This window comes from Cricetulus griseus, chromosome 3 (genome assembly GCF_003668045.3).
Source record: "Cricetulus griseus strain 17A/GY chromosome 3, alternate assembly CriGri-PICRH-1.0, whole genome shotgun sequence".
NCBI lineage: Eukaryota > Metazoa > Chordata > Mammalia > Rodentia > Cricetidae > Cricetulus > Cricetulus griseus.
Window position 1 is genome coordinate 129,013,433 of NC_048596.1, and position 21,071 is coordinate 129,034,503.

At 44.6% G+C, this 21,071-nt stretch overlaps 1 protein-coding gene across 1 annotated transcript in view; it reads right to left on the minus strand.

The window, feature by feature from the left end:
- The window catches only part of Igf1r (insulin like growth factor 1 receptor), a 292,382-nt gene that overhangs the window by 33,012 nt on the left and 238,299 nt on the right, over window positions 1-21,071 (minus strand). The window contains exons 6-13 of the mRNA XM_027408129.2: window positions 20,657-20,871; window positions 17,696-17,822; window positions 16,146-16,384; window positions 12,793-12,960; window positions 12,409-12,613; window positions 5,879-6,162; window positions 5,098-5,234; window positions 4,501-4,660 (exon numbers count right to left, since the gene is read on the minus strand). Of these exons, the coding sequence (XP_027263930.1) occupies window positions 4,501-4,660; window positions 5,098-5,234; window positions 5,879-6,162; window positions 12,409-12,613; window positions 12,793-12,960; window positions 16,146-16,384; window positions 17,696-17,822; window positions 20,657-20,871 (1,535 nt within the window). The remainder of the gene's footprint in view (window positions 1-4,500; window positions 4,661-5,097; window positions 5,235-5,878; window positions 6,163-12,408; window positions 12,614-12,792; window positions 12,961-16,145; window positions 16,385-17,695; window positions 17,823-20,656; window positions 20,872-21,071) is intronic.

The following is a 21,071-nucleotide window of genomic DNA, read 5'->3' on the forward strand; positions in this document are numbered from 1 at the left end:
AGAAGAAACGGGATGATGTCAGGAGGTGAGTAATTGGCTTGTCTTGTTTTTATCTATGGTTGGAAGTATGATAAAAAACCATATCTGAAAAAGCCTTTACTCTCCCACCACACACTAGAAATCTTCAAGGTAGTGTCAGGACTAGCCCAGCAAACAAACTAAACTGTTCAGAGGAAAAGTTAAATATAGATGGCAGCATTATACTCCTTCTAAGTACTGCATATTCTGAAATAACAGTTCAAATGACAGCCTGAAAGCAAATGATTTTTGTGTGTAGTTGTGTGGAAGTGTATACATTTGCTGAATTAAAATGAACAGACTCTTATACACACACTAACTACTCATGCTATGCTGATCTTCACGAAAATTCCACGGACAGCTGGCTTACACCCTAATCCCCCATACACTGGGTGATGCTGCTTGCCAATGTTGCCAGGTCTAGGAGGAGTTAGGGGAACATGCCATCTTCCCTGAATATGTTGTGTATTGCTTAATTCAGACACAGGAAGAAATCCTCTTCTATCAGCAAGATCAGAGAGCTGACCTAACTTTCCCATGGGTTGCATTGGCAAATGGCAAGTCAAGTTCTCAAGTGAGAGCCTGGCCCTCCTGCAGGCCTTGCTCATAACAAGGAGGCTTTGGGCTCATGGCAGTAAGCATGGCAACAGAGAGGCTAGATTCAAGATATGTATCAGAAAGAATTCATAAGACTTCAATTAAAATGAAAAAAAAAGTGTCTGGAGAGAAGGGGAGAGGACAACTGTGAGCTCTTTCTTATCTGAGTGACCCATGGAATATGGATAAGGAATTGAAAGGAGAGAGGCATTTTGATGGCAGCTGTCTGGATTTCAGGTTTGTCTATAAGAGGCCTGTAGTTAACACCAGACACCCAAGTAGTCATGTAGTGCCAATGGGATGGCTTTGTGGGTAAAAGCACTTGCTGGGTCACCTTGGCAACCTGAGTTCAATCCCTGGAGCTCATGTAAAGGGAGAAGACAACCAACTCTTCAAAGCTCTCCTTTGACCTTCCCACATGTATTGTAGCAGAAAAGTCCACAAGTGCACACTGCACACACAACAATAGTAAATAGAAATGTCTACTTGGAAAGGAGCTGGAAACTCACTGGTGACATCTTCATGGACCAGGAGTCACTCACCAATGGTTAGTACATCTCTAAAATCTATTCTTATTCTTGAACTATTACAAAAACTGAATTCATTTTTCAAATTAAATCTACTTTTGATTCCAGCACCTTCTAATTCTTAAAAGTACTCAAAGGTATCCTTGCCAATGAGGAGCTCACAGCTTTTCTTTCCCCCTAGGAGAGTTCTTGGTTTTCTATTACTGATACCACCGGTCACGATGTGCTGTGTTCTTTTTGAGTTTCCCATTTCAACAGGGACACAGAAAAACTGGAACACATCCAGAAGAACAAAACAGCTAGAAAATTGTCTGTGAAACTGGTCCTCGAGAATGGCTGAAAGACCTGAGAATATTTAATCTGGAGGGGAGCTATCTTAAGAGGAATTTAATAGGATTCAAGCACACAGAGTTCCTTAGAAACAGCAGGTGGTGCAGAGTGTTCAGGTTATCCCTCTTCTGAGGATTAAACACAAGGAAAGCAATACTAAACGGCAGCAGCAGAGTCTTGTCGGAACCCAGGAAAACTTCCGAGGAGCGAAGAAAGCTAGCATGCAGCATCAATCCCTTGTCAGGTATGCCAGTTTCTACTGAGAAACTCCATCACAGGGCTACTTAGATCCCCTGGTCTTGGTGGTACAAAGAGAAAAGCAAAAGAAGCTACAAACATGGTTGCTCTTAAGGAAAGCCAGGCTCACTCAGCTCCAGAAGCCAAGGCTGCTTCTTCAGAGAACACTACCAAAAAGACCTGGGCTGTGCACCCTAGGAATAAGCAGAAGGGTGGGGAAGGGTTGGGGGGAGGACTATGTCCAAGTCTGGACAGAGTGGCAGAAACAGCAGGGTTCCAGTGTTGGTGTGGTGGCACAGTGTACTGTGGTAAGAGGGTAAATGTTCCCCAAAGGCTTGGATGTTTAGGGCTTCGTGGCCAGTCTGTGGCGCTACTGGGAGGTAGTGGCAACCTTAGGAGGTGGATCTTAGAGGGAGGAAGTGAGGTCATTGGAAGGTAGGTGTCCTTTGGGAGAACTGTGAAACCTGGCCCCTTTCTCTCTTAGCTCTATCATGAACTTCCCACTTATGATGTTTTGTCTCAGCACAGTCCAAAAGTAATAAAGCCAACGGACTATGGATGGCAACCTCTGAAACTGTGAGCAAAACCGGAACTTTTCTCCCTCTAGTTATCTCAAGTGTTTTGTCACAATGGAGAGCTACTGTTAACATCACACTGGAGAATTAGCATCTAAGCTAAATGGGAAGCTAGGCTACCTGGAAAAAATGAGAAAATTCAGATTACAACCAACAGAATTCTCTATCCCATTACTCCTAAAACTAAATCATGGCCCCAGCAGCAGATACACAGACTCTTAGCTTACTGTTTATAATTCTATTTACCTGGGGAGTGGTTGGGGGGTAGGGTGGGATGGGGAGCTCAGTGGGGTGCATGGGAAGATGGGAGAGGGAATGGGATTGATATGTAAAATAAGATTGTTTCTAAATTAAATAATTAAAAAATAGTAATTCTATTCACCTCTGTCCTTTTGTTATCTGTCACTAGGAGGATTTTTCAAGCGTATCTTTCAACACCTGGAACTGACTATGTAGACTATCAAGAGTTTTTGTGGGTTTTTTTGTTTGTTTTATTTTATTTTATTCTTTTGGTTTTCCAAGACAGGGTTTCTCTATAGCTGTTGGAGGTTCTCTTGGAACTCACTTAGTAGACCAGGCTGGCCTCCAACTCAGGGACATCCGCCTGCCTCTGCCTCCTATGAGTTGGATTTAAAGGCATGTGCCACCACTGTCTGGGACAAACTATTAAGAGTTTTAACTGACACAAAATTATATATATATATATATATATATATATATATATATATAATATTTACCATGTACAACAAATTTTTGAAGCATGTGAACATTAACTTAATTACCATAAGCATCAACTCACATCATTACCATTTTTGTGGTGATTAATACTTACTTAGCAATATTCAAGACCACTTTATTAACTATACTGTGCTACAACTCACCTCATGAACATGTTCTGTGTATCTACTGAAATTGGGTATTCTTTGATGGATACTCCCTAAGTTAAGTTCTCCAGGTAACCTGTGGGCCTCTCCTTGAATTCTCCTTTTTAGATTTACTTCACATGTACTGTATGTTCATAACTAACATATCCTTCTGTTAATAGATGAGTACTCTGCCATGTACAGGTACCACATTATTTGTCCACTCTTCTGCTGGTGGGTACTTAGATTACTTCTTTCTTTTTATAATTAGGGAGGGGGGGTTTGAGACAGGGTTTCTCTGTGGCTTTGGAGGCCATCCTGGAACTAGCTCTTGTAGACCAGGCTGGTCTCAAACTCACAGAGATCTGCCTGCCTCTGTCTCCCGATTGCTGGGATTAAAGGCGTGCGCCACCACTGCCCGGCTTAACAACAGTCCTTCTAAGAATCCTGACTTAGTGGTTTGAGTGAAACTTGTAACATTATCCCTCAGTCTCTGCAAAACAATGAATACAATATCTTTCAATGTATATTGGTGGATAAAGAGTACCTCTGCTTTTTCACACTGGACAGATGAGGGGAGGAGAATGCCTCTGTCTGGGATGCTGCCCTGCAGATTTCTGCCCTAGAGCAGTGAGACCAGCTGATCCCTGGGTTTCTTTCACCTCATGATTCTGAGCATTGGCTCTGAGCCCTAGCCAGTTTCACTAACTAGGCAGGAGACAACATGTTCAACTCAACACTTTGCAAAATGCCTCTACACATAAGCCAAGGTGAAAGCAGAGTTGTCTTCTAGCTCCCAGAGGTTGCACTACCCTCTTTCAGTCAGTCACATGAGATAAAGACCCAAGGCTCAACATCTTCCCAGGCTGAGATCTCAGATAACACACTAGTTCCTTAAAGTGACCCTACCTGATAGCTGCCCCCCCTCCCTCCCTCCCTCCCTCCCTCCGTGTGTGTGTGTGTGTGTGTGTGTGTGTGTGTGTGTGTGTGTGTGTGTATGTACAGAACTGTGTACACCAGGGGTAAATGTCAAATGTCTTCCTTTATGGCTTGTAACCTTATTTTTTGAGATGAGATCTCTCATTGAACCCAGCGCTCACCAATAGAATGGCTAGCTAGCAAGATGCAAGCATTTTACTGTCAATCCACTGAACAGTGAGGTTACAGAAGCACACCACCACTCCTGGTTTTGATGTGAAGGATCTGAACTTAGATCCTCAAGCATTACTTTTACCCAATGAGTCATCTCCTCAACCTGGCCAGCTCTGTTCTAACAGAAAAGCAGACATCAGAAGTCCAGCTTGGGCCCAGCCAGCTTTTAGTTTTGCCATGCATCTCCCTCCTAAGACTTACTCTTGGCTGGGACATAGAAGAACACAGGATCTGTCCAAGACCCATTGCCAGAGAGAGACGTGGCCTGAATCCGGGCTGTATAGTTCCCTGGGTTTAGCCGGTTAAGCTTGGCCCCTCCGTACTTCCTGTATTCCTGTCTGGACACACATTCCCGCTGATCCTATGGAAACAAAACATTAAGGGTTAATTTTCTACAATCGTAAATGAGGACTGACATCTGTCAGCTCCTCACTGTGTTGGTAACTCCACCTGCCCAACATCTGCCTAGCAACCATCCAGGTCATCAACATAAAGGAAGAAATGATATCTGTAAGGTGGCACATGGAAAATTGTAATCAGTCATGTTTGTAATCAAACAGAACTCCAGAGGAATGAAAAGCTATCAACACATGTCTAGTCTGTGGCACGACGAAATTGTTTACAGGTAAAGTACAGCCAGCTCCTTGCACTCTGGTTACTGCTCCACAGAGCCTGGGTTTCTGGGAAGATCCTGATTCCTCACTGACTAACTGAACTGCAGAGCAGTGGCATGCGATAGCATGTGCTCTCAGTGCCGACAGAAACTCACGCAGGTGCAGGCCACAGTCCCAGCCTTACCTCAACTTGTGATCCATACTTTATTTCATACATTAGAATCAATCCGTTGGGGTTCTCAGGTTCTGGCCACTTTAAAAAGATGGAGTTTTCAGGTCTTGGCTCCCAGGTCACTGGTCCAGGAATGTCATCTGCTCCTTCTGTGTAAGGATGTAAACAAGCAGCCACATTGGGTGGGCTAACGTGAGAATGGCTCTTCCCTAACATGCGTATGCAGGACTGCACAGGGACGTTGTGGGGGTCCTCCTGAGATGGCTGTTAGCACAAGGTTGAGGATAAGGGACTGGACATGCCTGATGACCTGTCATCTCAAGATGCCACAGCACCTACCTTCTGACCTATCATCACCAGAAAAACCTGTGACTGACTGAGTACAAGGAAACACTCCTGACAACCTAAGTCACTTTCTCCAGGTCCACTTTTCCTATCTAAAGAAAAATGAACCCCTCAAACACAGCAGCCCCGAAGCTTCAGTGTGCTGAGCCTCCATCTGCAGCACTGACTCTCTGCAGCCCACCTCCTCACAGCAGCTGAGTGGCCATCTGGGTGACTTCAAGGGAAGAGGGGACTAAATAGGAGGCCCACAGGCTGCTCTGGTGGACCAGGAGGATGGATGCTTCCTCTGGATCAAGGCAGCTGCTTTATTTGGGACCTGGAACTGGGATCACACTCTGTTTTCTTCAGCACCTGAAGGACAAGGCTGGACAGCACCAATGACCACACAGTTGTAAGACTGAATCTAAGGGCTGTCAGCCTTTCCCCACTAGGCTGTAAAGTGCCATACCTGCAGGCATGGTTCTCGCAAAGACAAAGTTGGAGGCACTGCAGCCCAGCTTCTCGGCTTCGTGGTTGCAGCTGTGGATATCAATGCGGTACAAAGTGAAAGGCCGAAGGTTGGAGATGACAGTTCTCTCCTTGTTATCTACTCTGCTCTCAAAGAAAGGGTACTCTGTCTCGAGTTCTTCTGGATCTGTGATATTGTAGGTGTCAGCCACTGTGGTGTTCCTGCTTCGGCTAGACATGGTGGTGTTGGCTACTTGCATGACATCTCTCCGCCTCCTTTCGGGTCTGCAAGGAAGAGAAGGCCAGCTGGTAAGTGCATCAGCTTTCTTTGTCTTTTCTATGGCCAAGGCAGAGGTAACAGAAAAGGAAAATCCTAACCTTGAAATAAACGAAATCTTTAGGCTCTGTAGATAAGAACCAATCCATAACAAGTGGATTTCCTTCTTCATGACCCATCTTGCATTCTCTGTGGCACCTTCAGAAACACCCACACACTCACACACACCTACACCCACACATGTGGTCCATCAATGGTACTAGGAAACAATGCATCAACCATTCTTAGCCAGGCATTGTTCTGTTTCACCCAACTGACAGCGCTACTTGGTTAGTCCCAACAACTGACCACAGAAATGGACAAACCAACCAGCCTCAGTTAAGACTGATTAGGAGACCGATCAGAATGGCTAAAAAAAAAAAAAAAAAAAAAAAAAAAACACCAATGACAGCTTATACTGGAGAGGATGTAGAGAAAGGGTAACACTCCTCCATTGCTGGTGGGAGCGCAAACTTGTACAGCCACTGTGGAAATCAGTATGGCAATTTCTCAGAAAATTAGGGATCAACCTACTTCAAGACCCTGCAGTACCACTGTTGGGCATATTCCTGAAGGAGGCACATTCACACCACAAGGACATTTGATCAACTATGTTCATATCAACATTATTTGTAATAGTCAGATCTTGGAAACAGCCTAGATGCCTGTCAGTTGAAGAATGGATAAAGAAAATGTGGTATATTTACACAATGCAGTACTACTCAGTGGTAAGAAACAATGACATTCAAAGGCAAATGAGCAGAACTAGAAAAAAAATGATCCTAAGTGAGGTAACCCAAAACCAGAAAGACAAATATAATATGTACTATTTAAGTGGACACCACAAATAAAGCAAAAGATATCCATCTTACAATCCTTAACCCTAGAGAAGCTTGGACCCTCTTCTAGAAACAGATAGAAGTAGATGCAGAAATCCACAACTAATCAATGGGCCAAGCTTCTGGAGCACATTCAAAGTGAGGGAGGAGCAAAAATATGAACAAAGGAGTCAAGACCATGATAGGGAAACCCACAGTATCAGCTGACCTGTGGTAGTGAGAGATCACTGACTCAGGTCTGACAAGTGGGGAACCTGCATAAGACCACACTTGACTCCCTTAATACAGGTGACAATGGTGTGACTGGGACAATATATGAGGCCACTGGAAGTGGCCTAACACCAAGACCTAACACTAATGTACAAACTGACTTAGTGGAGCCATTCTTTATGGAGAGAAACCATGCCCAGCCTAGACACAGGGATGTGGGGGTGGGGAGGTGCCTTGGTCCTGCCTCAATTAGATGATGGGACAGACATAGTAGATTCCTATAGGATGCCTTACCCTCTCCATGGAGCAGATGGGAGGAGGGAGGAGTGGAGGGAGTGGGAGGGAAAGGAGGGGGAACTGGGATTAGAATGTAAAATATAAATTAAAAAAAGATTGATTATGGGAAAGGTGAGATAATTTTGGCCCAAGACACACAGGGCTGAAGGGATCTAAAGGCCTATAGTAGTAGCTTCCTTGATCTTCTCTGAAATGAAGATGTCCTGGTTTGAGTAGTTAGCAAGTCCCTAAATCCAGGGCTTTTCCTGAAGAACAGGGATTTCTAGTGATGGATGCCTGCAGTCCCTAATGTGCACCATGGCCTTGGAGGTCCATCAAGCCTGGCTTTGCTTCTCCTTTAGCAGGGGGTACGTGTGGCCTCCCAATATCTTGCCTGCGAGGGGAGTGGAGCCTCTGCCATTGACTTGTGTTGGTTTGAGAAACAACAGGAACACATGAGTGGGGCTCCATCTGCTTCCAGAAACGTTAAAATCAGGCCTCAAACATTGATATGAATTGAGAAAATAAACATAGAACATTAGACGGGCACCTCTAAGAGGTATACACAACCCTCAGGCTGGCTGTGGGTGAAGGTGGGAAAGCTGTGTGCTGAGGCTATTGCTACATTGCTTAGAACTGGGCAAGGGATGAGAGCAACAGGTGGGATGCAACTCATCTGGTAAGAACATGAAGAGTGCAAGACAACAGGGGAGCCTAGAATAGAGCGCTCACAAGTCTCAGTGAGGGGGAGCCCAGCAGAGAGGAGCAGAGGTCCACGTACAGAGGGAGGCACCTTGGAAGTCATGCCCCAGGCCAATGGATGGTCCCTAAGCCCTGGAAAAGTAGGGTAGACATCCAGAGGAAAGGGTTGCATGCTCCCCAGTTGGCTCAGTTGATGGATCTGCTATAAAAACCACAGTTCTGTGTCTGGTCTTCACATGGCAGGCCCCACTACAATGTGCAGGCCCTGTCCCAAAAGTCAGGAATGTGCATTTGTTTTCATGATGCTGGAGAAGGAAGGGCTAGGCAATGAGAGTACTAGTCTACCATGCTCACACCCTGAAAACCAACCAATCAACAGACTATCTACCTTCCTGGAAGGAAAGATACAAAAACCACGTTTTCTTTTGCTAGGGAGGCAATCAAAACATTACTAATAAATTCCCTGCCTCCCTTTCAAGACCAACACAACACAAACTTGTGTCTACATGTAAGAAGTTGTTTGCATTTGATTTATTGAAAAATGATACTAGGTCTAATCCCTGCTTTGGGCCACCCCCAACAAACTGGGTTACAGTACCAGTATTCTGCTTATTTGCAAACACTGTAATTTTTCAGACTGTGTAATAGTTACTGTGGATATGGAGTCAGGACTAGGGAGGGAGGCAATATAGGTGGCATTAGAAGACTGGGGATGATGTGAACAGAGTGGCCCAGATTTGCCAAAAGCTACATTCCAAATGGGGTAACCAATAGCTGCACCATCAGCTTTCCTCACTTCATAAAATAACCTGCTGCTAATGGAAAAACTTGTCTTTCTTAACATTTGTCAATATTTTAGTGACAAAACTTATGTAACTTAATAAAGATAGCAGCTGATGAAAGTCATTTACTAAATACCAAGAGTTCAGGAAGTAACTTAATAAACACTACTTTCCATTCTACTATAAGCACAAAGGCAGTGTCAAACACTGTGGACGGACTCAATCTGACTTGTGTGCCTTTAGCCCCCAAATAAACTGAGCCTAGAATGACAAAAAAGGAGGAACAGCTTTTAGGTAATTCAGTTGTACAACAACATACTTCATGACTCATTTCTGTCATCTAGGGTGCTCCTTTACAGGGACCTTGCTAGAACTTGTATGGATGCCTTGGTAGGAGGCAAAACCCACAAACAACCAAACCAAACCAATAAATCCCAAATAGCCAGGTGTGGTGAGACATATCTGCACGTAGGGCTTGCTTTAGGTCAGAGAAGTCAGGCTGCATGACAGGGTGATGGCATTCAGAACTCAGGATCTGGCTGAGAGTACAAATACTTCAGTCACATCTAGGACAACCACAGCTCTGCTGCCCCGTCACTTAACCTGGTGTTCCACAGCTAATGACAACAACAGCAGCAAAGGTGATGCCATTTGAGTACAACTAAATGTTAGGGGCTTTCTGCTATGGTTTGTCCTCCTTTGGTTCTTATGTTGGATTATTACATGTTTGGTCACCAGTATGGCAACTGCATGGAGGAATGGGCCTATTAGGAGATCCTAAAGGTGACTGGGTAGTGTTCTCAAGAGGGTGGTCTAAACAGAAGATGTCACAAAAACAAAACTAAGCTCTCAACTTCTGCCCAGCTTCCTGTCTGCCTTGGGCTCTCTCTTCTTACAAGCACTTCTGCCATGATGCTCTGCCATGTAACACAGACAAGGATGCCTACATCAGAGAAGAGGACATGCTGGCTGTGTGTTCTTTAACACTGCTGAGCTATGCACACCATCGAGCATCAGATAATTAATAACCCTCACTCACAACGTGAACCTCTGGCAGCACCTAGCATGTGTAGGGTGAAGACTGGATTTGACTGACACCCAGGACATTGTTGAGATAAGGGAGGACTTCCTGCCTGGCCTTCTTGGGACGCTACACCTGGGCATTCTTGTGGTTACAGAACTCTTACTAGCTAGTTTGGGTGGACTGGCCCACAAAGACAAGCCATTGAAAGGAAAGAGGTCTGGTGTTGGAGAATGTAGGTCTGAGACCCAAGACTCAAACCCAAGGTACATTAATTAGGACAAAGAGTTTACTACATCCAGTTTTTAAACACCTTTGATTTCTTTCCTGTCTTTAGGTTTTCAAATTCAGAAAACAAAACAGAACACAACAAAAAAATACAACACAATAAAAGGCAGTGCATCCTGACCCACAAAGTTGACCAGCAGCAGCCTTCCAACCAACAGGAACTGAGCCCACTAGGGCAGATGAGAGAATGCATAGCCTGCTACAGGGCACTAGAAGCTCTAGCAGTTTTAACTGTGAGATGAGGGGAAGGGAAGAAAGCTGCTGAGAAGCCAGGAGTTCCATTCTCAAAAGGACTGGACCCTCCAGAGCTAAGAGGTCTTTATTTTTTACTCTATTGACTCTCAGAAGAAGAGGGCTTTCTTGGACCATTTCACAAATACCGAGGAAGCCATTTTAAAAAGCATTTGTTGAAGACAACCCAAGAAAAGCACTAAAGGCACAGTAACAGCAGGATAAACAGCACTTAAAGGCTTGTGGAACCTCAGGGGGAGGAACAAACCCAGAGGACTGCAGGCAACTGGGGGTGCCATGGGGACTGGTCTGAATCCAGCTTTCCAACTGGTTTTCAGCCTTCAGGGTTGTGTACAACCTTTCAGGAGAAGAGCCCAGGGTCACTTCCTGAATCTCGTCCCAGATAGTACTAGCTCCTCTGAGCTTTAAAAAATCCTACTGTGTTGTGTTTGCTTTGGCAGCACATACGCTAAAAACAAACACAACAATTGTGCTCATCATTTTAACTGTCATAAAGCAAATCACTAAATCAAAAAAATGACCTGTAAACATAAGCTTTTAACTATTTTACGTATGCAATTTAATGACATTTGACTACAGAGGAAATGTATGATCATTTTGTGACTGCTTCCAAAAGACTGCACTGCCTTAAATAGAAACTCTTAAAAAAAAAAAAAAAATGGGGGCTGGAGAGATGGCTCAGAGCATTAGCTGCTCTTCCAGAGGACCTGAGTTCAATTCCCAGCAACCACATGGTGGCTCACAACCATCTGCAATGAGGTATGGTGCCTTCTTCTGGTGTGCAAGCATGCATGCAGATAACTGTATACATAATAAATAAAAAAAATAAAGAAAAAAGAAAAAAAATGATCCCCTGTTTTCCTCTCCACCCTGCTTTTACCCCAGAGGAAACTCTAATTTGCCACATGTCTATTCTATATATTTCAGATACATAAAACAACATAGTATCTATGCTTTACTGTCTAGCTTGCTTTTATTTTTGATGGAGTTTTCAGGACTTGTGCTTGTTATATCATTAGTCAGCATTTCCTTCCATTTTATCGCTAACTAGTATTCCATTATGTAACCTTTTGTTTATCTATCCATCTACTGATGTACAACTGGGTTTTTTTTTTAGTGTTGCTATTGAACTTTTTTTTTCTTCTATTAAAATTAAATACATTTACTTCCGTCCCCCCATGCTCAGCAAAGGACAACTTGTGGGAGTCAGCTCTCTCCTTCTAGGCTCAGGAGTCGGTGCCTTTAACCACTAAGCTGTCTCACTTGTGCCTGGTTGCATTTGCATTTTTAATCTGCAGAAACCGAGGGGAGAACACAGGAGCAGAGGGTGGGTGTTGGGACAGTGTTCCACTCTGCTTATGAAACCTGACTGATGGACACCCTGAGCATGGTTATGTTTTGGAACTGGGTCACTTTTGAAACTGATTCTAGCCCCCACTTCAATCACTCCTCTGCCAGGTTGAGGGAGTCAAAGGACAGAAGAGGGCAGGGCAGGGATGGCCCAAAACTCAGCTTTTCCTTTTACAGGTTTCCTCGAGGACAGTCAAGTGATTCAGGCAGCGCTTCCACCTCTAGGTGACAATGACCTCATCTGCTCTCTGAGGGAGGTGATGTGGCTGAGGTTATGTAATTCTCATACACATGTACCTCCTCCCATAACATGAGCCTGGGGCCCCTTCCTTCAGGGCTAGCCTTCTGTAGGAGCTCTACCGACCATAGTGATAGCATCTTTTGTTGCTCCATCTAAGTGGGTTCCACATTGTGCCTCCACCATACAGTGAGGAATTGAAGAGATGGGACTCATTGAATAGCACCAAATGTGGCACTTCCAAAGAGGACACTCACCTGGGCACGAAGATGGAATTGTGCAGGAAATTCTCAAAGACTTTGCGGTACTCGGCCTCTTCCTTCTCGGCCTGCTTCTCGGCTTCAGTTTTGGGACAAGCACAGCAAGGCCCTTTGTCACCACCACACACTTCTGTCTTGGGATTCTCTGTCACCTCTTCCACATCAATGGTGCCATCCGCATACTTTCTGATGGGTATTTTGTCTACTCGGAAAAGAACAGAGTGGGAATGAAAGCCCTGTACAGGGCTTATGAGCACTGTTAACGGGGGCTGGTCTGCACTGCTGAGAAACGAGCCCAGCACAGGACAGGTTTCTTACATTCAGGTACTCTTGGACAATAGATAAGGCTGGTGGCACCCCCTGCCTGCTGGCCCAGCTCACCTTTGGAGCAGTAGTTGTGCCGGTACAGGTAGCCATCCTGTGGCTGTCGCTGCCACCTTACAATGTAGTAACTCAAGTTACCATTGGGCAGAGTTGGAGGATTCCACTTCACAATCAGCTGAGAAGAAGAGTTTGAGGCCGAAAGTACATCTAGGGGAATGGAAGGAACTGGAAAGAAGAACAAAGGACATGTGAGGTGGAGGTTATCAGGAACTTGATGCAAACCAACAGGAAGCTGCAAGTTTGACCTGACCACAAAGAGAGCAAAAGGCCAAACAGAACACAGAGTGAACCTGAGCCTTGTTTTGAAAGAGTATTAACTGGAATGCCAGCCTTCTCTTCGGAGCATCTGTTTGCAGATAATCTCTGCACAAACACGCATGGCTCATGGAGCTGGACCAAAGAGTGCATGAGTGCAGAGCCAGGGTTAGAGGGGACTTTAAAAATCTACAGTTCATTCACTTATGACAACTGCCACTCTCCCGTGTGTTTTAGCAAATAGCAAACTGAACTCCTTAGGACCACATCTGTGATTGCAAATTTGAATCTCTGATAAAAACGACACAGAGACAAAATGAAAAGTGGAAATGGGGGCTGAAAAGTGTGTGGGGTACTATGTATGTCTGAACCCGTATGAAAGACATGGTAGAACAGGAGCATGGAATCACAGATCCTGTAGTCAAGGTTTCATAAACCCAGAAAGCCAGCACACATGAGCTATGATTTTATGCAAATCCTGCTACCAGCAAGAGAAGTTTAATAATCCTACTGATACTTACTACTGATGTCCAAACTCTAAAAGTAGAAATAACTTAATGTAAAAAGGAAAACAATCAGGGCCACTGCCATGTTCTCAGTGGAGTTCCCATAGCAAAATCAATGTCACAGCCAAAGTACTCCCTAACACAACACACACACACACACACACCCACCCACCCACCCACCACCCAAAGACTTTGGCATTTTTCAAAGTGCAAGAAATAGGACCATGGTATGTCTCTTAACCATGAGGTCCAACTAAAGCTGTTTTTTAAAATCTGAAAGGCAAAAACAGGCTGTGCTGGTTAGTTTTATGTCAAGTTGACACAACCTATAGTCATCTGAGAGAAGGGAAACTAAATTGAGAAAATGCATCAATAAGACAGAGCTACAGGCAAGCCTGTAAGGCATTTTCTTAATTAGTGGTTGATGGGGGAGGACCCAGGTTATTGTGGGTGGTGCCATCCCTAGGCTGGGTTCTGTAAGCAAGCAGGCTGAGCAAGCCATGGGGAGTAAACCAGTAAGTTAGCAGCACTTCCCCCACCTTTTTTTTATTAGAAAGAAAATTGTTCTAAGTTAGCAGCACGTTTCCATAGTTCCTGCCTCTGCTCAGGTTCCTGCCCTGGCCTTTTATTTTCTAATAATTTATTTATTCTTTTTTTATATACACTGGCATTTTGCCTGCATGTATGTCTGGGTGAGGGTGCCAGATCTTGGTGTTACAGACAGTTGTTAGCTGCCATGTGGGTACTGGGAATCAAACTGAGGTCCTCTGGAAGAACAGTCAGTGCTCTTAACCACCGAGTCATCTCTCCAGCCCCTGCCCTGGCCTTTTAATGATAGATCATGATCCAGATAGGTAAGCCAAATTCTTTCCTTGTCAGGTTGTTTTTGGTCACATACCACAGAAAGGACTAACTAGCTAATAAGGACTTTGGGATGTATGAGATGCTGAAGACTCTGAGAACAGCTGAGGAGTGGCATGCCGGGAGATCAGGACTAATACTAACTTTTGTAAAGAAACTATAGTCATTGATGTCTGGTCCTTCAGGGTTTCCAAAAGAATTTCTCAAAGTTTATTACCAGATATTTCAATGACAGGTTGCACAGATGAAGCAGGGGCAAAGGATGGACCAAGTATGTCATAACAGTCCCTAGTACTTGTGAGGACAGGGGCCAAAATGCAGTTTTTAATATTTAGGAAGAACAACCAGATTTCTTAACAATCTGCTACAAAAAGAAATTCCACTTTCTTTCTTAAATAGGCTGCAAAGATTCTCTGGGAATTGTTACTCCCAAATTCTAAGATGAAAATGAATGTATTCTGTTGCACTTGAAATTCCACTAAATCAACTCATTCCCAGGACTAGAAGCCTGTAGAAAATCCATTTTTATGAAGACTTCAGGGTCAGCAAATGATGGTGACTGCTTATGGGGTAAGGGTTGGAAAAGTAGGGGTGTATGAGCTCTGCGTTATTTTTAACATTTTCACACTCTGCCATTTTATACTTAACTTTGTGCTAGTCTGCACTATTTTAACACACTCTACTCACTGTAGCATAATCTGTTCTCAGAGAATGTTTACTGGTGTTGTGGACTGTGTGTGTGTGCCTCACCCCACAAGTCACTATGTGGAAACCCTAGCCTTCAACTGTTGGGGCTTTGCAAAATGATTAGGTCATGAGGGTGGAGTTTTAATCAACAGAACTAACACTAACAAAAGAAGGTCAGAGACTGCTATGTGTACTCTTTCGGGCATGTGAGGACACATCAAACAGATCTCCATGAGCCAAGAAGGCGGCTCACACCAGACACAAAATGTCAACCCTTTGATCTTGGGCTTCCCAACCTCTGGAATGGTGAGGAGTATGTTTCTCTGCTTTGTAAGATAGAATTTTTGTTGTAATAGCCCAAATGTATTAAGACAGTCATTACCTTTACAATGAAGTATATATATATATATATATCTCTTGTCTTTGCATACAAATTCATGCAAATGTTTGCTTTCACCATTTCTAGGTTTTGGAGTTGGGGAATTAGTACTTCAGCACATGAAGAGAAGATGAGGAGGAATCAGTCAACAGTCCATGCTTGGATGGCACAATGCTCTAAGCCCATTAGGTTTTTAGCCTTTATTTGCCTGCTGAAAATGCTGGCCAAAGAATAAAGATGGAAAACCAGTAAGCCAGTAGAGCAGCACAGATCTAGTGCACAGATCAGCATCATTTTAGGTCCTAGGAGTCTGCATTAAAACAGATGAGAACAGCTGTAGGTGGCTACACCCTGGGCATTCAGAACGAAACCATCTTACAACTCTGGAGGATACAGGCTCATTAGCATAGGGCAGGGAGAGAGAGAGAGAGAGAGGAGAGAGAGAGGAGAGAGAGAGAGAGAGAGAGAGAGAGAGAGAGGCTTAAGAAAGTATGAAGTCCAGAAAATGGCTCAGCAGAATTTGAGGTGTTAGCAGTGAGAATAATACAACACAGTGTTAAGCAGCAACAACAGGCATCTCATTGCTATCCCTACAGCCACACTTAACTACAGCAAGCTTATAACAAGTCAGGGAACAGGGGGCTCATCTGGTGCATGGATACCTGAAGCATTGGTGCGAATGTACAAGATTTCACTTTTGGCCCCACGGATATGGTCGTTTTCCACCATGGTGAGGGTCACAGCCTTGACATAGACGGCATACTGGGTCCAGGGCTTCAGCCCATGCAGTAAAATGCCAGGCTCCCCCTCCTTGTTGGGAGGTAGGTCCACATCCACCATGTTCCAGCTGTTGGAGCCACAGGCATCCTGCCCATCATATTCCGTAACATTTTTAAAGGGTCTGAAAGACAATCAATGAAGGCCAGAGAATGTTGAAGGGCTCTGGCAACACAGCTCTCAAGAACCTTCCCCAGTGGCTGAGTGTGTCACACTGTCTATAATGGGAATTCCAAATAAAACTCATCATCAATTAGATTTCTATACAAGAATAAAATCCAGCATCTGGACTCGGGAGCTCACCAGCTATGAACCACAGAACTGAACAAGCAGCCTCAGAGAGAGACAGCAAGTTCTATATTCGCAGGGACTGAAAAAGCTGCTCCTGAGACAGACAGATACTGATTTTCTTTCTTTCTTCTGAACTGGAGCAGGTTTTTTTTTTTTTTTTTTTTTTTTTTTTTTTTTTTTTTTTTTTAAATCATAGCTGTTTCATGCAAACACTGGATATTGATAAAGGATTACTTTTGAACAAAACTAACTTTCTTACCAAAAAAGTTTCTAAAATATAAGCTGATAATACTTAAATATTTTACTTCCCGATGGTCTCACAGAAAGTGGCATTAGAGAAATCACCAGTTAACAATGCCAATGTATTGGCAGCACTTTCAAAGACAAGAAAGGGTTCTGCACAGATGGAACATTGAGATGACTCACTGTTCAAATTGTATCAATGCCCCCATTCATGGGCTATAACCCAGGACCCTTGTACCAGCACTTTTGCTTGTTGCTTCTGGGGAGATGAGCCTTGGGAAAATGAATGACCATATAGACTAGGGAACTACCTGGACACAGGAGGCCAAGTAGGGTGATGAAATGCCTCCAAGAGCTGCAACATGGAGCAAGTCATGACTGCATAGGCAGGATGATGCTATCAGTACTGGGAAAGTCTTGGAAGATCCTGGAAACTGTTGATACTGAGGTTGGTCCCTTTCCATTCTTTAATTCTACAAGGCTCATGACCCAGAGCAGAGTCCGGGCAAAGCTATGCTTACACAGAGTGAATGGAAGATATCGGACCAGTGTATTCAGAGACAGAGTCTAAAGCATTTATTTTAACCAAGTCCACATGATAGCTTATGACAGTTTGGATGGATCCAAGTCTCTTAAAATTCATCCCCTTTTCCTTTGGGTTGAACTTGATCAAACATTCAAACCATCTAAACAAAGAAAGGCCTGACTAGCTGTTACAGGTTGGGACAGTGTCATGTGACAACTAGAGAGGCTACATGAAGATGGAGTGGTCACCAGGTCTGACTCTTCAAAGGAAACCCACTGATTCCCTCTTCAGCCAACTCATATAATAACCAAAGGCCTTGTCATCTCCACCCTGAAGCTCCACACCAGGACAGCAGGCACAAACACAGAAACTCACGCCTCCTTGTAGTAAACCGTGAAGCTGATGAGATCCCTGTAATCTGGGGGCCGGTACCGGTGCCATGTTATGATGATCCGGTTCTTTGAGGTGGTGGTGGAGGTGAAACGGAGAACGTCGCTTTCACCTGGGGCATAAAGGCACATCCATGAGTGAGAGATCCACACATCACTATGAAGCTTGTGCACTACTTTTCTCTTTTCTGAAGCTAGCAGCTGTCTGTGCTAAGCTCTGTCTGGATTTTTGTAGGAAGCATTCTTACTTTCCATCAAGGGTCTAAGTGTTTCACCAGGGAGCTCCTATGGGCTCATCTTTTGCTTCAGTTCAGTTCACTGCACTGGCCACCCACCCAGAGAATGAGGCATGAGCCTGTAATTGCTTTTCAACCTGTGAGAACAGCCTCTTTAGTGAAGAAGGTGGCCTTAACTTTCAGCTCATCCATAGTAAGCTGGCTGCTAATGGGGATCTGGTTAAATGACAGCAAACCTGTAGCTGGCCTGAGAGGACAGCAGGTGCTCTGCAGGTGTGGACATCTGACGGCTTCTATGAAGCCACCAAAGGCAGGTAGGTTTAAGATCTGCCACAAAAAGGGGCTTCTCTTAGTCTGAACTTGACACCAAACCAGAAGGATATAAGACCCCAAGAGTGCTCTAGCTGGAATAAGACTAGGTGGGCCCTGACTTGGGCAATCCCTGTGCTCTGTGGCAGATACACCCTTGCTGTGAGGTATGGTGAGGCACTGAGCCTGCCCTGATTGCAGCACAATATTCCAACTGCAGAGGCGGGACACCCAAAGCTCTCCAGCGAGTTGTCCTTAGTCCCCAAACATCCTGAGTCTTTCTGTCACACTAATGAGCTAAAGGCAAGAGACTGAGTGAGAACAGAACACTGCGAAGTCTTCCGGGCAAAATGTGCTCAACGGAAACCCAGGGAGCACTGCAGGTTCTGCTCACGTGTCACTCAGAGAGAAACCCCTGACTGTGCTTCCAAAGAAAAATAAATGGCTGCTGCATTCATGACCTGCAGGTCAGATTGGCTGCCTCTAAGGGAGAAGTGCTTTGAAATGCTGTGGTCACAGGCTTTTGCTATGGTCTTAATGGGGAAGAAAGCAGGGGGCTCTGCAGGAAGGTGAAGGTTCTGGCTATGTACATACTTCCAGCATCTACAACTCTTCCCTAAATGCCTCCTGGTTCATGAGGGTATCAGATAAGTTTAGACACTCAAAAGACAAGGCTAGCCCCTCCTCTGTATGTATGTGCATATCTGACTAACCCTTGGTCATATGACTCTTTTCCCCCCAACTAATGCTTCAAAGTCAAAGACAGAGGGTCAATAAAGCTTTAGAATTTTTTTTTTTTTTTTAAATACTGGGTCTTACAGCCCAGGTTCTCCACATAAATGTTGTAATTGTATAGCTTGGTGTACCTGTGGGACTCCTAACAGTAGGAGTAGCGCTGTCTCTGACTCTTGCCAGCTGTTAGGATCCATTTCCTCCTACTAGGTTGCCTCATCCAGCCTTTTTTTTTTTTTTTTTGTTTTTTTTTTTTTTTTTTTTTTTTTTTTTTTTTGTTTTTCGAGACAGGGTTTCTCTGTGGTTTTGGAGACTGTCCTGGAACTAGCTCTTGTACACCAGGCTGGTCTCGAACTCACAGAGATCCACCTGCCTCTGCCTCCCGAGTGCTGGGATTAAAGGCGTGCGCCACCAACGCCCGGCGGTCACCAAGCCTTAATATGAGGGGATGTGCCTAGTTTTATTTGTAATTGGACATGTCATATGTTTGGTTGATAGCCCTGGGAGGTCTGCCCTTTTCTGAAGTGAAATGAGGAGGAGTGGATCTTAGGGAGAGGAAGTGTAGGGGGAGTGACTGTGAGGAGAAAACACCGCTGGGATGCAATATATGAGAGAAGAATAAATTTAAAAAAACAAACAGGGTTTTATTATGAAGCCCAATTTTGCAATCCTCCTGCCTCAGCCTGTTAAGTGCTAAGAATATAGGAGTGTACCATCATGCCTGGTAGAGCCATAGCACTTTTAGGGGCCTTATTCTGTACAGGGATGGAGGAAAAAGTCTGAGTGACATTCCAGGCCTGAGACCACATTTGGAGAGTGGCTGGACTAACAGGCTGAACTCTAAATCTTTGAGATCGTAAGGTGAAAACGGTATCCCCAGAATGTTACTGTTATATTGTCCAAAACACGAAAAGCATTATAGACTCAAGGATGTGGGCTCACTTCTCTTCAAAGAGGAGGCCAAGTGTGAAGACCAGGAGGCCTGACACCCACCGAGGTGTGTTGTAGTGGAGCTTTTACCCTGAGACTTCTGTACCATGGCAGAGAAGGCCTGTTCATTGGGCTGGAATGGACTGGCTCTTTGACAAATACTGTTTGCTCATATTGAACAGATATTTAACTGCAATCTATTTGAACATTTCTTACACTCAAACAGATGCTTAATGTTAGATTTCTGCGACAGCTATCGGTAGAGAGAAAGAAAACTACGAATGAACAACCCACATGGAATTTATTGACAAGGGGGTCTGGGGTTGGATTGTCAGCCAACCCAAGGAGAGGCACAGAGAGAGAGGTGGGGGGAGGCTGGACCTTTTAAAGGGAAGACCTTGCATGCACACTGAGGCTTCACGCATTTGCAGAGTCCTCACACAGGAAGTAACACGTGGCAGGTGATGAGGTGATGACATAGCACGTTTCCTGTGCATGCCTGCCCATTGTTAGGGGGCAGGGTCAGCCAGGTGTATATCCTAACACTTAGGAAAATGTATCAGTATGAATCTGTCAGGCACCTGCCCACTACTAACTGTGAAGACATATGCAGAGGCCAGGAGTTGGCTAAGGTGGCTTGATTGACAGCCCAAAGTGAAACAAAGAACGGCCCGCCAGTGAAAGCCACAGACTGTTATCTCAACTGTGTTAGTCACAGTGGTTTGGATGCCATCACTCACAGGAAGCTCGCTCTCCATTGTTCCTGGTGTTTATGTCCCCTTTGCTCTGGCGGCCCTTTGTTCCTGTTACTTCCTCCATGCGGTAAATTTCAGAGACACACAGCTTGGGATTGAAAGCAAAGTACATCTTCCCCGACCTGACGGTCAGGTTCCGGTGGTTCCAGTCCCACAGCTGCTGCAAGTTCTGGTTGTCCAGGACATAGAAGGAGTAGTTCCTGGAAGCACAGAAATCCACATTAGCAACCCACTGTGCCCACGGCCCTCTTCAGCAACATGGAACCTCTCTGTGACATGTGTGGCTCCATACCAATAAGGGGCTTACCTCCTGGGGTTGTGTAAAATCAGAGTGGCTGTGAACACTGGCAAAAAAGATGAGCCAAGGACAATATTTTGAAATCGATAGGACACTAATTAA